Source organism: Crotalus tigris, unplaced genomic scaffold (genome assembly GCF_016545835.1).
Source record: "Crotalus tigris isolate CLP2741 ecotype Arizona unplaced genomic scaffold, ASM1654583v1 scf7180000018371.15429387391:27106975, whole genome shotgun sequence".
NCBI lineage: Eukaryota > Metazoa > Chordata > Lepidosauria > Squamata > Viperidae > Crotalus > Crotalus tigris.
In genome coordinates this window covers 24,381,948-24,399,089 of record NW_024096970.1, presented here as the reverse complement: position 1 = coordinate 24,399,089, position 17,142 = coordinate 24,381,948, and the positions used below count along the sequence as shown (strand labels likewise).

Here is a 17,142-nt window from a genome sequence, read left to right as displayed (position 1 = left end):
TGAGTTATTCAACAGTATTATGTACTACAGTATAGACACAAAAGAATTTTCTAAACTTTTTGAAAGCTCTCATTCTTTATGCGATCAAAAGTTCCTTTTTAGATTGTTCTTGTCATTTGTTTCAGTTATATTCTATTGGTGATAAATTATTTATAAGTAAAGTCTTTCAAGTCAGGTTTGTAAAAGAGTACATGGGTGTGTCAATGGTGTTCTTTCGATGACAATGTGAAAGTGATTTACCACAGCTGCTTCTAGATTGCTTCTTCCCAATTTTCCGGATTATTTCAGTTTTGTGATATGCGAGTCCATTTCGATGCTTCCCTCTGCAAAGCAGTTTAACATTTTTAAGTATATGGAAATATAAGTTTAGTATCAAAAAAGAAATAACTTATGCCAGTTTTTCAGTTAGTAGTGGCCAGAAAATACAATACAGATGCTATAAATAATCATATGTATATTCTTACCAAATTACTGCTCATAATCTAAATCAGGGTTGTCAAACTGCTGGCCCATGGACCGGCTGCATCATGCGGAGGCCAAGCCCACCCCAGCTCCGGCAATGCGAAAAGTCACAATACATCACAATACGTCATATGATGCAGCGAGTTTGACACCCATGATCTAAATCAGCGGTTCTCAACCTATGGGTCGCGACCCCATTTGGGGTCGATCGACCATTTCTCGGGGGTCGCCAAACAAGGTGATCTGCCATTTTTCCCCCTCGGGGGGAGGCGCCGCGCATGCGCACCGTGCATGGGGGCGGCGCTGCGCCGTGCATGGGGGGGCGGCACGCATGGGGGCGCCGCCACGCATGCGCGGCACGTTTGTGTGACAGGGGTCGCCATCACACAAACGTTGAGAAGCACTGATCTAAATCAACTTAAAATACTTTTAAAAAACCAATTATTTCTACTGTATTGGATAGTGAATTGAGCTATAGCTATGACAAATCTTCACGTCTGACAATAACCATCTTGTTCCTACTGCAGTCAGTACTTTTGAAAGAATACATACCTCCTTTTTTAATCACTTTCAGAAATTGCTTGTTAACTGTTTAAAACCTTCGAATTAATAAGTTTGAGAGCACTGGGTAAGTTTCCTTCAAACCTCACTGAAAGTTTTTAAGTTTAAAACCTTTAAATAGAAATATATATTTTGGAATAAACAGCAGAAGGATGATTAAAACTTTGATTTTAAAAGCATTGTCCTGTTTCTAAAAAAATGTTTACCTGTGTGTTCTTCTAAAATTAAGGACACACATTAGGTAACAATACTGTTTTCATATTTTTTTATCTCTGGAAAAGAACATAAACCACCTTAAAAATTTCCATCTTACAGTCCAAAATACAAATCTGAAAAATGCTATAAAAGAGAACTTTCAGACTAGTAGGCAATTCCTTACTGCTGCATATTTTAAATCAAGTCCATTTCAAACTTCATATTTTGGTGATGTGGTTTAAATATTCACAAAAGTTGGAAAACTGTCAACAGTAGGTTCAGAATACAGACATGATTATACTATAGTCAACACCCATACTCATAGTCTTTTAAACTGAAGTCAATATTAAAATATGTCCCTTGGGAAATAAACACATATATTTTAGTTAGAAGTTATACTAGCAGCATTAAAGTGCTATCACAAAATTCCAAATGACATGCATGAAACAAATATTTTATGTGCAGATAAGGAATGAATCCAGTACTTTCTTATAGCTCATATATACAATAGTAAGTTTTTCTCCAAGTACAAAGAAAAAGCTTTCCATTTATTGTTAAAGCAAAACCGAGCTACACCACAGTTTTAAACAATTTAAATAGCAACTCAAGCACCTGAGTACGTTTTATAAGAAAGTTTTATGAGTATATGCACATTTATACATGAATCGAAACACTTTCTTACAAAATGTTCTACTAGAAATATACCCAGATGGATATAAGTATACAATAGCAAAAGCTTCAAGCTCTACTTAATAAGGTAATTTTTGATTAAAAAATAGAAGGCAAAATGTACCCAAAGTTACATTAGGAAAAGCTTTTACAGTATAATACTAAAGACAGTCACAATGTTAAGAAAATACTGATATCAAAGGTACAAACAATCACAGTATTAATAAACAAAATATACAAGGGAATCTTATACATAAATAAAATGCATTTGCATCTCCATGTGACCCCAGTGGCTGCCACAATCATCAACTGGTGCTCATTTTACCATCTGTAGGATTCCTTAAGTTGTAAATAATCAGTTTTCTTAACAGTCTGATCTTCACTTCTAACTGGTTTCTTTCTTAGATTCTTCACTGCATAATTTCAAAATAATGCAAGATGGCCATTATATGTTGAGGCATGAAAACATAGCCAGTGTAAAGTGCCATTCCAATAATAGACACCAACATGGAATCTGAATGAAAGTAAAGGAAAGCGTAAAAGACTACAACAATGGTTTACCAAGTGATATGGTAAAAATGTTTAATATGCATTGTTATTCATATTTATCAAAATCCTATGACATTAAATGGTTTTTAGTACAGAAACCATACAACTACCAAAAAAAACTATTTGATTAGTCTGAATCAACAAATAGCTGTTCAATTTCTCACTGCAAATCTTCAGACAAGAGCTTTTTCAACTCTGACAGAAAGGAAAAGTGACTAATAATCAGACATTTGTAAGAGTAAAAACCAGCTCTCAGGGCTTCCGGTTTGCTGCTGTGGCCGCCGCAGACACTAGAAGGCGAGCTCCGTCTTCCATGTCCAATTTTGCACCGCTGTGGGACCCTGGAAAGAGTCAAAAGTTGCCCTGTAGGGGTGACAAGCAAGGAGGGGACCCCCGCTTGATCGTGGGAGGGCGGTAGCCCTTCTGCTCGATCTGGGGCAGCCCTCCAAACCGGCGGATGAAAGACTGGCCATAGAAATATGACCCGTCACTAGGCTGCAGACAGCCGAAGTCAAACTTACCACCAGGCACCTATAAAGCAGTGCGGATGAGACTGGGTGAGATCTGACCCTCTCTTCAATTCTAACTATTTTTTCTACCTGTATGAGCTGTCCAAAGTATTTCCCCCCCTCGTGGAGAGAGGGAAGGGAAATTCTATCTCACCCTCTAAAAACAGTGGCGACTGACTATCCAGGGGAACTTAAAACACTGAAAGAATAACCTGATTCTAACTGGATTTTTATCTTTTTAAAATTTGAGGACTAAAAGATTTCTTATTTTTATTAAATATTTGGGTTTTTACTTACAAAAAAGAAGCAAAATTGGAAAAAGGATTATAAAAATTTTGGACTTAAAAAAAATCTTAAACGGTATGGGTGACATCTTGTGGCTAAACCTGATATTACAACTTGTTATTGTCTAAAAGGGACTTGGCTTGAAGCACAGACTATAGATAAGACTTGCAACCTTGGCAGATATCAGCTGTGAGAAGCCCAGCTATGTTCTATACTTAGTGACAAAATTATTTTCACTCTCTGATTGTAAAGCTTTTAATTTAACACACCACTAAGAGAACATGGATGAATATCAGGAACAGATTCTCTTTATGTTGAAAGCAATTTATGAAACTATTCTTACAGCTTCGATGAAATAAGCTAGAGAAAAGAACAAGATGTCAGCCTAGATATATGAACCCAAACTTTGATTACAACTAAAGAATCAACTACACAGAATATAATAGAAGAAGTGGAACAATCAAATATTATGATAGAAGATTCAACTGATCAACAAACACAGTTAATGGAAAACCCAGAAAAGGGACTGACAACACTGAAAATGGAAAAGACTTTCTATATAAACCAGAAGAAACCTGAGGATCAAGAACAGACCAAAGGGAAAATAAACATTTCAGGACAACTAAGTCAAGATGAGAGACGATTTGTTAGCCCTTCCCAAAAAATGGCGACTGGATGGCCTCTTTTATCTCAAACAATATATATATAATAACAGAGGGAGATCTATTTGATGACTTAAAAGCACAGATATGGAAGGCGAACTGGCAAAGAAAGCAAGCTAGAATAAGGCTGAAGAAAATTGGGGGTTTGATTTATTAGTGAGGATTAAAATAGAATATACTCAAATAGACAAGACATGTACTTTGAATACTAGATTTTGTTATGAACTGAGATTAAAAAAAACTTTGGTCATTTAAAACTTGGAAGTATAAATATTAAAAGTTAAATCTGAATATCGATTTGTTTATAAAGGTTGAATGTAAAAGTAATTAAGATATATATAAGCTAAAAATCTATTGATAAATGTAATAACCATGTTTTTACTTAGCTGATATAGTAAGAATTGTACTAGCTTAAATATGAGATAGTAGACACTAAGAGAAAAAGAGAGGAAGTATTTGATGTTGAAACAAGAGAAATTTTGGTTACCGTAAATGCCGGCGTATAAGACGACTTCCACGAGCGCTGAAATCGGCGCCAAAGACGGGGGTCGTCTTATACGCCGAGTCGTCTTATACGCCGGAAATACTGGTAGTTTCCGGCGTATAAGACGACGTTCTAGGAATGCGGCCCGGCTATAAAGACGGAGGTCGTCTTATATGCCGGGTCGCCTAATACGCCGGCATATACGGTACTAAATTTAAGACATTTGGAAATAGAAAATAAGAATGTTATACTATATTATTAATTAGATGGTGTAAGATGGTGGGAAACAGAATATATTCAAATAGATAAGACGTGTATCCTGGATATTAGACTTTGTGATGAATTGTGATAAAGGGAACTTTGGTTACTTAAAACTTGGAAATTATAAATATTAAATGTTAATTTTAAATATTAATGGGAAACTAAAAACTGGGAAAAACTAATTAGGACATTGATTGTCTATAAAGACTGAATGTTAAAATAACCAGGATATAATATTTAGCTGAGGCAAGTTTTCCTAAACTGACTGAGGATCAGAAATATGAAATTAATGGTTTAATTACTAAGGAGGAAATTGCCTCAGCAATTCAACAATTGAAATTAGGGAAAGCACCGGGTACGGATGGGTTAACAGCTGTTTATTATAAAGCCTTAATGGAGGAGATGATTCAACCATTAAATGATCTTTTTAATGGTATCTTACAGGGTTTAGAGATTCCTCCTTCATGGCGTAGTGCTTTTATATCATTGATTCCAAAGGAGGATCAAGATCTTACTTTACCAAAAAACTATAGGCCTATATCTCTTTTAAACGTGGATTATAAGATATTTGTAAAAATTTTGGTAAATAGGCTTATGAGGGTGGTGCATCATCTTGTGCATAAAGATCAATCAGGGTTTATAACAGGAAGGTATATGAAAAACAATGTTAGACAAATTATTAATCTATTAGAATACTTAGATAAGAACAACCAAGTTCCTGCAGGGCTCATATTTTTAGATGCTGAAAAAGCATTTGACCAATTGAATTGGCATTTTATGCTAAGAGTAATGGAAGAAATGAATTTTGGTGAAAACATATTACAAGCCCTTAAGGTAATATATCAAAAACAAACAGCACAACTTATTGTTAATGGAGGTCTTTCGGAGGTTTTCACAATAGAGAAAGGTACTAGACAGGGGTGTCCTTTATCGCCATTGTTGTTTGTTTTAACATTGGAAATATTATTGATCAAAATTCGAGAGTCTCAGGAAATTAAAGGAATATATGTTAATAAAAAAGAATATAAGTTAAGAGCTTTTGCGGATGACTTGGTTGTTACTTTGTCGCAACCTGATTATTCTGTAGTAAACTTATTACAGTTGATTCACCATTATGGTTTGGTCTCGGGTTTTAAGATTAATGTAAATAAGACTAAAATTTTACCTAAAAATATGTAGAGTCAGGAGAAGCAGATTTTGGTTAACTCGACGGGTTTTGAGATTGTTAATAAGGTAAAATATTTGGGGGTGATGCTGTCTGTTTCTAATGTAAAATTATTTAAAAATAATTATGAAAGGTTGTGGGTCGGGGTACAGAAAGACTTGAAGAATTGGGAAAAGCTGCAATTATCCCTCATGGGAAGAATTGCAGTGATAAAAATGAATATTCTACCCAAGTTTCTTTTTTTGTTTCAAATGTTACCAATTTTGAAAAATGAGATTAATTTAAATGAGTGGCAGAAGGGTCTCAATAAATTTATTTGGGCAGGGAAAAAACCAAGGGTTAAGTTCAAAATTATGCAAGACTTCCGGGAGAGGGGTGGACTCAAGGTACCAAATTTGAAATTATATTATGATGCGGTGGTTTTAACATTAATTAGTGACTGGGTAAATTTGACAAATTCTGAGATACTTTATCTAGAGGGATGGGATTTACTTTATGGGTGGCATGCCTATTTAATATTTAATAAAAAAATAGATTGGGCTTTTAAATCTCATATTTTAAGAATTTCTTTACTTAGGATCTGGAGAAAATATTATAAAAGTGATTTTAAAGTACCATTATGGGCTATACCTTGGCATGCGATAGAAGGAATAAAAAGAGGGGTTAAAATGGATATGGTGTCTTACAGACAGTTACTTAAATGGGATGGACAAAACTGGCAATTAAAATCACGGGAAGAATTAGCACAAGAAAATTTTACTTATTCTTGGTTCCAATATAGGCAACTACTAGATAGATGGAAGATGGATTGTAAGGTGGGTTTTCTTAGAGAAGATGAAAATCTTATTAAGCAACTGAAGGATCAAAGACAAACCCACATTAAGAGAATTTATGGGGTTTTAGTTGAATTGGACTCAGAAACGGAACTAATTAAAGATTGTATGATTAGATGGGCGCAGAACTTTGGTGAGCCAGTTTCATTGGACACCTGGGAAACTATTTGGGTGAGAAATGTCAAATTTACTCAAGCACAGAATTTAAGGGAGAATTTTTATAAAATGTTTTATAGATGGCACCTTGATCCACAAAAAATGTCTTACATGTACCCTGACGTGCAACCTAAATGCTGGAGATGTGGTTATAAGGAGGCTTCCTATTATCATATTTGGTGGTCATGCAGAGAGATAAAAGCATTTTGGATCAAAATATGGTGGAATATCCAGAGAATTTTGTAGAAGGAGGGTAAAATTTACTCCGCAATTATTTTTGTTAGGTATTGTTACAGATTGTAATAGTAATAGTAGTAAAGTTGAAGGGACCTTGGAGGTCATCTAGTCCAACCCCCTGCTCGGGCAGGAAACCCTACGCTATTTCGGACAAATGGCTGTCCAGTCTCTTCTTAAAAACTTCCAGTGTTGGAGCATTTACTGCTTCTGGAGGCAAGCTGTCCACTGATTAATTGTTCTCACTGTCAGGAAGTTTCTCCTTAGTTCTAGGTTGCTTCTCTCCCTGATGAGTTTCCACCCGTTGCTTCTTGTCCTGCCTTCAGGTGCTTTGGAAAATAGCTTAATTCCCTCTTCTTTATGGCAGCCCCTGAGATATTGGAATACTGCTATCATGTCCCCCCTTGTCCTTCTCTTCGTTAAACTAGACATACCCAATTCTCGCAACCGTTCCTTATATGTTTTAGCCTCCAGTCCCCTAATCATCTTTGTTGCTCTTCTCTGTACTCTTTCTAGAGTCTCAACATCTTTTTTACATCGTGGTGACCAAAACTGGATGCAGTATTCCAAGTGTGGCCTTACCAAGGCATTGAAGAGTGGTATTAATACTTCACGTGATCTTGATTCTATCCCTCTGTTAATGCAGCCTAGCACTGTGTTGGCCTTTTTGGCAGCTGCAGCACACTGCTGGCTCATATTTAAGTGATTGTCTACTAGGACTCCGAGGTCCCTCTCACAGTTACTACTATTGAGCATGGTGCCACCTATGCTGTACTTGTGCATTTGGTTTTTCTTGCCTAAATGTAGAACCTTGCTTTTTTCACCATTGAATTTCATTTTGTTAGTTAGTGCCCAGTGTTCAAGTCTGTCCAGATCCTTCTGTATCTGAAGCCTGTCTTCTGGAGTGTTGGCTATTCCTGCCAGCTTGGTGTCGTCTGCAAATTTGATGAGTTCCCCATCTATCCCTTCATCCAAATCGTTGATGAAGATGTTGAAGAGTACTGGGCCCAGAACAGAGCCCTGGGGCACCCCACTACACACTTCCCTCCATATAGATGCAGTTCCATTGAGGACCACTCGCTGAGTACGGCCGGTCAGCCAGCTACGGATCCATCTGGTGGTGGTTCTGTCTACCCCACATTTTTCTATCTTGTCAAGTAGTAGGTTGTGATCTACTTTATCAAATGCCTTACTGAAGTCCAAGTAAATTATGTCCACAGCATTCCTCTGATCCACTAATTTTGTCACTTGGTCAAAGAATGCAATAAGATTTGTCTGGCATGATCTATTTTTGACAAACCCATGTTGGCTTTTAGTAATGACTTTGTTTGCCTCTAGGTGTTCGTTGATTCGTTGTTTGATTATCTTTTCCAGGATCTTCCCAGGTATTGAGGTCAGGCTGATAGGTCTGTAATTTCCTGGATCCATTTTTTTTCCTTTTTTGAGGATGGGAACTACATCAGCTCTTTTCCAGTCCTCTGGTAGTTCCCCTGTGTTCCAGGATCTTTGAAAAATATAGTTCAGTGGCTCCGATATCACATCTGCCAGTTCCTTGAGAACTCTGGGGTGTAATCCGTCTGGTCCTGGCGATTTGAACTCATCTAGGCTGGACAGGTGCTCACTAACGATTTTCTTGCCTATCTTAACTTGTGTTTCTGTTTTGTTTTTTGTGGCACTATTTTTGATAGGTTGGTCTGTTTTTTCCCTTTGTGTAAAGACAGATGCAAAAAATGAGTTAAATAGTTCTGCTTTCTCCCTGTTGCTTGTCACCTTCTTGCCACTTCCACCCACTAATGGACCAATCATTTCCTTCACTTTTTTCTTGTTTTTTACATGATCACAGCCGCGAGGCTGTTAGTTGGACAATATTGGAAGAAGGAATCTTTGCCTACATTGCAGGAATGGTTTTTTAAAGTAGCTTATCTGGCGGAAATGGCAAAGATTTCGGCTTTCTTAAAGCAACAAACGCAAGAGAAGTTTTTTGCTATCTGGGACAAATGGATAAAATTTATACAATTTAGATTGGGTATACAAAAATATCATATAGCTTTTTCATAAGTTTTATTTTTATATATATTATAGATATCTTTTTTATATATATAAATATAAAGTTTTTAATTTAATTTTTTTTTTTTTTATTTCTTAAGCCTATATTCTGCTCTGGGAAGCTCAGGGGGGGGGAAGGGAGGGTTTTTGGGGGGGGTGTGGGGTGGGGTTTTTTTTTTTTTTATATGAAAGAAAGAAAAAAAATAAAAAAAAAAAGAAAAAAAAAAATAACCAGGATATGTATAAGCTAAAAATTATTGATAAATGTAAGAATGTTATTTTTATTTAATTGATATAATAAGAATTGTATTAGTTTAAACATGAGACAGTAAATACTAAGGGGAAAAGAGAGGAAATATTTAATGTGATAGTTTGACACTGGTACCAAAGATACTTGTAGGTCACTGAATTATCGATTAACTCAGCCATCATGTTGCTTTTTAAATACTTAAATGTAAAATTAGAAAATCAATAAAACATTATTGAAAAAAACAGCTCTCAGAAGCAAACTTAGCACATTTATTTTCTCAGATCATTGCTTAATTCAGGCTCAGCATAATTTCTTCACTAACAGTAATCTAGCAATAAACTGATAAGAATATATGGATAAAGAGACTGCATAAATTAGTGTCGATTATAGAATGTGTTTAAATAACAGCAGCAATTAGGATATACTGTATCAAATTTCAGAAGAGAGGTAATTCAACCATTCCTCCTTTTTTTCTCTTTCAGGAAGATTTCTGTAAGAAGGGAAGAAAGCAAGAGTCTTTTTTCTTCTATGAAATCCTTGAAATGTTTTGTAAAGAATGGAGAAAGGTTGCATTGCCCTGAGCGTCTGAAGAGGGAGTGGATATTACTTCTCAACTGGACAAATCAAGCTGAACAATTGTCAGTTCTGACCAACAAAGTAATTCCAACCAAAGACTAACGAGGATGGATCCAAATTCCAATTTTCTATTGATAGGACAGTTTTCCTTAACATAATTGGAAAGGATCCACACCTCCTCTCCCTCAAAATCTTTCTGAAAGCTTAGGGAAGAAATGCTGGAGCTGTAAAACATGTTTCTGTTCACATAATGCTCAGCACTTTTGTAACAAAAGCCACAATGTAAGTGCCACTGTTACAGAACAGTACAAATAGTATTCTATGAGAAACTGAGCTAGCAGTATTACATAAAAAGTACAATCAGCAAATAGGAGTTACACCACTGTTGCCCCACAGATTTGAGGGAATTATAATAGCAAGCTACATATGTCACAAGATACATTTCAAACAAGACTATCTTGCAGTATCAACAGTAACTTAGATGGAAACAAAAGAGCATTGTTGAAGCCCAATCCACTGAACTAAATTTGGATTTAGTTTCTCTGCAAGATTTGCTCACTTTCTCCAAGGTAGCTCATAGAAAATAAAAGAAAGGAACATTTGCAAGGTCTAAGAATTCTATACGGGAGTCCTGAATGAACAAATTACTTATTTAGAAACAAAGATATTAAATATTAGCAGGGGGCAAGCATCACTTTATTCTTCTGAAAGGAGGGACTTGTTTCTGGATGGAAAGCCAACCAAGTACTATATTCATCCAAGGCTAAAAACAGTAGTACATGGAGATAAAATACAAAACAAAAAAGAATTTATAAAAAAATGATTATACTGGATTGATACAGCACATATAATCACATGTTAATATAAATCATTATTAGCATACCAATTTAGAAACAAAGATTTGATCTACATTAAAAAACAAAATATGTAAGTTTAGTGTGTAGGGAACAAATAACTTTTATGAATCACAGCTACTGTGATTTTACTAAAAAACACAATTTATTATTAAATAATCCATCTTTCCTATAGCAGCTGAAAATGGCATATGTAGCACTTTCTCTTACAATGTTTCCTACCCCCCCCCCTTAAAAATCCTCTGTGAAGTACAGATAATTCTCAACTTACAACTACAATTGAGCCCAAAATTTCTGTTCTAAGCGAGAGAGTTAAGTGCCCCATTTTATGACCTTTTTTGCCATAGGTATTAAGTGAATCACTTAACACCTGAACAATTCCAGTTGTTAAGTTTGTGACACCAATGTTAAGTGAATCTGGCTTCCCCATTGACTTTGCTTGTCAAAAGGTGATCATATGACCCCAGAACACTGCAAAAGGTGACCATATGACCCCAGAACACTGCAATGTCATAAATATTAACCAGTTACCAAGCATCCAAATTTTGATTACTTGATCATGGGGATGCTGCAATAGTTATGAGAAAAATAGTCATAAGTCACTTTTTCAGTGCCATTGTAATTTCAAATGATCATTAAATGAATGGTTGTAAGACAAGGATTACCTGTAGGCTGTGTGACTGATAAAAGTCATTAAATAGACAGCTAAAGAACTACATGAATCTTAATTCTCCCCAGTCCTATCCAACCATGAACCACTATATCAACTGATTCTTACTGCAGAACTTATAGAAAAGTTTCTGTTATCCCATCAATTGCAATTACATTGTCTAACTTCTGCCTTTAAAGTTTTGGTCAAATAATTAAAAATGTTTTTTTAACATTATAATATAATCAATTGTTCTGGAGCATTTGCTAACAATTATGTAGTAAAAGAAAACTAAATTAAGGGGTGTTCTGATGGTTGACAAGAAAATCAAGGAATTCTGAAAGATGCAACAGATTTCATATGCTCCTTCATGATAAATATATTTCTGGTAACAGAAATCTGTAGCATGTTTTTAAGACCCTAAAAAAGCACGATAGGTTAAATTGCCACAAAAGCATGTAATTAAGACCTAAGTTTAGAATAAGGTTTTTTAAAATTATGACTCCTGATTGAATAACTTTACTGGATATATCTATCTCCACAACAATCCTGTGGTAATATAAACAGAAAGCTATCAGTTTAGTCACCCAGTAGGAATATCTCACTTAACAGAAAAATATATATCCTCAGTAGTTAAGAAAATGGGAAAGAAATATGGCTTCAATTTCCACTTTGTGCCTCTCTTTTAACTGCCAAATGCTAGATTTGCTCTGAGGTGCCTAAATTGAGGAAAGTGAACAGTGCAAATCTGGGCACTGTCTTTAGAAGTAAAATAGTAGGCACTAACAGCAAATCGCTTTTCAAGATGGGGTAGAAAAATTAAAATGACAGGTTAAAATATATCTGAAAGCACATGAAGCTTAGACACAACCTTTCTTCCTAAGAAGGCATAGGATTAAGATGACAGCCCTGAAATACAATCAGACATTAATTTCCATCTCTGAGTTTTACTCCGCTTCCACCAAACTAAAGCACAAACATCATTATTTCTGTTTCCGCACCCAGCAAGTCATCCTTAGTTGTGTTGCTGTTAAAGTAGTATTTTAACCAAAAGCCTTGATTGGGACAAGAGGTTAAACGCAGGTGAGTAATCAGGTAGCAGCTACGCTTAGAAACGAGTACACAGAGGTTGGAAAAAGAGCTGGAGGCAGTTAATTTACGTGCTGGTGGTTTTCTGCCTTCTATGAAGAACTTCCACTTAGCAGCGGGCGAAACCTCTACAAGCTAATGGCGCACATAATACCCCAGAGCAGCTTTCTTGCTTCAGCCCAGGGTTGCCCAACTAAAGGAAGCTCCAAGGCCGCCAATTGCCACCCATCCCATCCGCCCGTCCGAGTCCAAACCGGCCACGGTAACCTGTATTCGGCTTAACCCGAACTTCCTTGACGGAGCCAGGAATCGTTCAGCCTTGGACGAAATAAAAATAGCGCATAAAGGATACTGAACACCGTCCGCTCCCAGGGCTCCAGCATGTAAAGAGCCGTCACCAGCAGATACTGGTAATAAAGCCACGACATTCGCTTCCAGGCCGAGCTGAACGCCATTTCCCCGGCAGCGCCTCGGTACGTAAGATCGCGCCAGCGAAACGCACCGCCGAGCCGAGGACGAGGGACGGGCACTTTGACGCCCAGTTCCTTCGCAGATTGGCTGAGCCGCTTCCCGCCGGCCCATTCCTGTTCTTTGCCCGGGCGAGCCACGCCTAGAGGCGGGGTCCCTGCGCCAAGTTTCGAAATAAGGGGAAGCGACGCATTTTCCGGATTGGGAGACCTGCGCCTGGTTTCTGTGCTTGAGGAGGCGCTGTGGGTTATCCCGAAGGCCTGCGCCTACCGTGGATTAACGGGATCGCTAGCTTGAGAGGAGGAGACTCCAGTTCATAGTCCTGTTGGATGCTTTTACCCTCAAAGAAAAGAAAAAGTTTCGCAGTGTTTCCCTACCACAAGACAGACCGTATGTTGTTGTTAGTTGTGAAGGCGTGTCCAATCCATCGCAACCCCATGGACGTGGACCTCTACCATCTTCTGGAATCCATTTAAGCCAGGGGTGCCAAACTCAATTTCATTGAGGACCGCATCAGCATTGCAGTTACCCTGGGTGGGCGGGGTGTGTGGCCTACTGGGTGGGTGTGGCCTATTGGGTGGGTATGGCCAGCCTCTACATTATTTGCTTCAAGGGTGCTTGTGGGGGCCTGGGCAGGAGTGGGACAGTTCTGAGGGTCTCTGGAAGAAGGGGGTGGGACCAGGGCAAGCACCAAGGCATGGTCTATTTCTTCATTTCTCACAAAGGGTGACACCTCCCCAGCATGCACCCAGGAGGTGGGGCTGACTCAGCAGGGGCTGGTTCCTTGTTTCTAGACAGGCGTTGTGGAGCTAAGACTGAATGCGTTTCAGCATAGATGGTCACCACAAAATTGTACATTGGCTCTTGGGTGGCCTGGGCCAGGTCCAAGGCAGTGGGGGCCGTTCCCTCACTGTTTCCAGGATGGCTTCGTGGGCCACATGAAACCACTTTGCGGGCTGCATCCGGCCTGCCTACTGCTTCAGTGACTCTGTCCAGCCACCTCATTCTCTGGTGTCCCCTTATATTTCCCTCAATCTTTCCCAGCATTAGGCTCTTCTCCAGTGAGTCCTTCCTTCTCATTAGGTGGCCAAAGTACTTGAGTTTCAACTTCAGGATCTGGTCTTCTAAAGAGCAGTCAGGGTTGATCTCCTCTAGGACTGACCGGTTTGATTGCCTTGCAGTCCAGGGGACTTGCAGGAGTCTTCTCCAGCACCATAGTTCAAAGGCCTCAATTCTTTTGAGCTTAGCCTTTCTTATGGTCCAACTTTCACAGCCATACATTGCAAGTGGGAAAACTATGGTCTTGACTATATGTACATTTGTTGGCAGGGTGATGTCTCTGCTTTTTAGTATGCTGTCTAGATTTGCCATAGCTTTCCTCCCCAGGAGCAAGCGTCTTTTTTAATTTCTTGGCTGCAGTCTCCATCTGTGATGATCTTGGAGCCCAGGAAGATAAAATATATCACTACCTCCATTTCTTCCCCATCTATTTGCTAGGAATTTAGAGGGCCAGATGCCATGATCTTGGTTTTCTTCATGTTGAGTTTGAAGCCAACTTTTGCACTCTCCTTCTTCACCTGCATCAAGAGGCTCTTTAGTTCCTCTTCCCTTTCTGCCATTAGAGTGGTACCATCTGCATATTTTAGGTTGATATTTCTCCCGGCAATCTTAATTCCAACTTTTGATTCATCTAGCCCTGCCTTTCTCATGATGTGCTCTGCATATAAGTTAAATAGGCAGTTAAATTTCCGTCTTTTTTCATTAAACCCAGAAAAGTTTTATCTTTATATTCACCTTGAGAATCTTTTATATTAAGATTGAATCCTACTCTATATTTCTTTGCTTTATCACATGTCCACTGTAAGTAATAAAAGATCCCTTCTTTACATTTGCATTTCCAACATTCATTTGAAATACGGTACCTTTATTTCAAGAACTAATAATGAGAATGAGGAAAAAAAGAAAAAGGCAAGAAACAAGGAAAGAGCAAGCTAAAAGGGCAGAAAAGAAAGAAAAAAAATTATAAAGCAATTACTTCCAATTTTTGTTTATATCAGTAGATGAAGAGCCTAACTAATTAAATGCAGCCCTAGACATATTATAGTATTTAGGGTTTTGGTGAGCATGGATTATGTGATTTGCTTACGTGCATCCATAAAAATTGCTTTTTTGTATTTCAGGTCTGTACAGAAGTCTATACTAAGCTGTTTTTCAGCACCCTTGATTTGGATTTGGATCTCAAATGCATCCTTTTACTTCTGTGCAGAAATAAACTGAATTCCATTTTTCTCTACTCTGCACAAATTCATTGGCCACATAACACAAATCCAGTGTTGGACTGGGCCAACACCTTTCCCCCTTTCTTTCCCTTCTCTTCCCAGCAGGCAGGTTTGTGGCTGCTGCTGAGTGAGGGAGGGAGGGATTGCGTTACGGTTAATAGCAGGAAGCTTGCAACAGTGTAATGGCAGCACTGAAGCAGTCACTCCCAAATTTGATTCCCTCAATAGTAATGGGTCTCAGTATTCTGTAAGTTAGTCCACTTGAGGTACCTTGGTTAAAATAATTTTGTATTGTGGTGCACCATTTTGCCCAGTTAAAGGTTAGAGTTGAGAAATTTAGTATATAGATTTAAAAAATTATGTAAGTCTATAATTTATTGTTGAAGTCATTTGTGTCTTTCAAAGTCTCAGGCATCTTTCCTCCCTGTAAGATAAAATCCACTGTGTTTTGCAAAAGTTGTAAAAGTTCATCCTCAAAGCAGTTATAATAAGAACCTGGTAAGTCATCTGGTCCAGGCAGTTTTCCTAATTTAATCTTTTTTATAGCATTGAAAAACTTCTATTGTTATAGCTTTGTTCATAATGTCTTTGTTTTTCTGTAATCTTCGGTAAACTTTGACTTTTTTAAAGTATTCATCTGTTTTCTCCAAAGGAATATCATGTCCTTTATATAGATTGGAATAATGCTGATGAAACACTTTTTGTATTGCCATATTATCCTCTCGAAGTTTCAATATCATTCTTTTTTTCTTAATTTATATGCTAACCATTTCTCTGGTGTATTTGCAAAGTCAGAGTTATTCTTTTCTCTTTAAGCCCTTGTAATCCCCAATCAATAAATCATTACACTTTTTTTCTTTGAACAAAAGTACCGTATAAGGTTGAAATGTGTTTGAATATTAGTAGTTTGGGTCAGTAGTCGGCCTGTTTGTTTGAGCTCTGAGCTTGGCAATTTAGTTGCAAACAGGTTTTGTCACCATTCAAGGAGACATCGTCAGTGCACTTTGAACTGTGCTCATCTGTCAAAACACTGGCCTTTAAATACCTTTTAGGTCAGTGGTTCTCAACCTCTTTAATGCCGCGACCCCAACCGGTCGTAAGTCGAGGACTACCCAACCGGTCGTAAGTTGAAGAGTACCCAACCGGTCGTAAGTTGAGGACTTTCCCTGCCCGGGAGCGCTGCGCATGCATGGTGCCACCCCCTGTGCCGGCCGAGGCATAGCTGGCAAGCGGCAGAGACAGAGCAGGCTGGCCACCAGGTGGGCCACCAGTTGGCCCAGCCCAAGGGAGATAAGGCACCCGCCGGGCCCCACGTGCGCCAGCAACCCTCCCTGCGCCCGCTGGCCTCCCACCTCCCACCCCTGGCCCTCTTTTACTTACACTTTTAGTAGTTGCTCAGCAGGGAGTGATGGAAACTTCCAGACAGCTCGCCTTCGCTGCAGACAACTTGCAGCACCGTTTGCAGAATGGGACTTTTGGCGGGCTCAGCAGGGCAGAGACAGCCTGGACAATTCCTATTGGCTTTTGAAAGCCAATAGAATTAGACTCTATTCAAGAGAGTCTATTCTATTGGCTTTCAAAAGCCAGTACAATAAAAGGGAGTAGCACAGCTAAGGAAAAGGGAGAGGGGAATGGCGGACTGCGTTGTTTGGCGACCCCCGTGAAATGGTCGTTCGACCCCAAATGGGGTCGCGACTCACAGGTTGAGATCCGCTGTTTTAGGTGATGCAAATTAGTATGAATGTTATTTGTTTGGATATTTCTGAATTACAGTCTGATTTCGGGCTGTTTGATTGGATGGTTGTTGTTGCTGGGGCAGTCTTTGATGTTAAGTACCACCGGAACAAACAACACAAACACTCATTTGCATTCAATGGGGTGGTCAGTAAATTTAATAGAATAAATA

The 17,142-nt window shown here is 38.4% G+C and overlaps 1 protein-coding gene across 1 annotated transcript; it reads right to left on the bottom strand.

The window, feature by feature from the left end:
- Nucleotides 1-1,651: 1,651 nt before the first annotated feature.
- On the bottom strand, nucleotides 1,652-13,004 carry SPTSSA (serine palmitoyltransferase small subunit A). The gene is made up of 2 exons (XM_039351849.1): nucleotides 12,842-13,004; nucleotides 1,652-2,401 (listed from the first exon to the last, which is right to left on the bottom strand). The coding sequence occupies exons 1-2, from the start codon at nucleotides 12,942-12,944 to the stop codon at nucleotides 2,298-2,300; spliced, it is 207 nt and encodes a 68-aa protein (XP_039207783.1). The 5' UTR covers nucleotides 12,945-13,004; the 3' UTR covers nucleotides 1,652-2,297.
- Nucleotides 13,005-17,142: the final 4,138 nt, after the last annotated feature.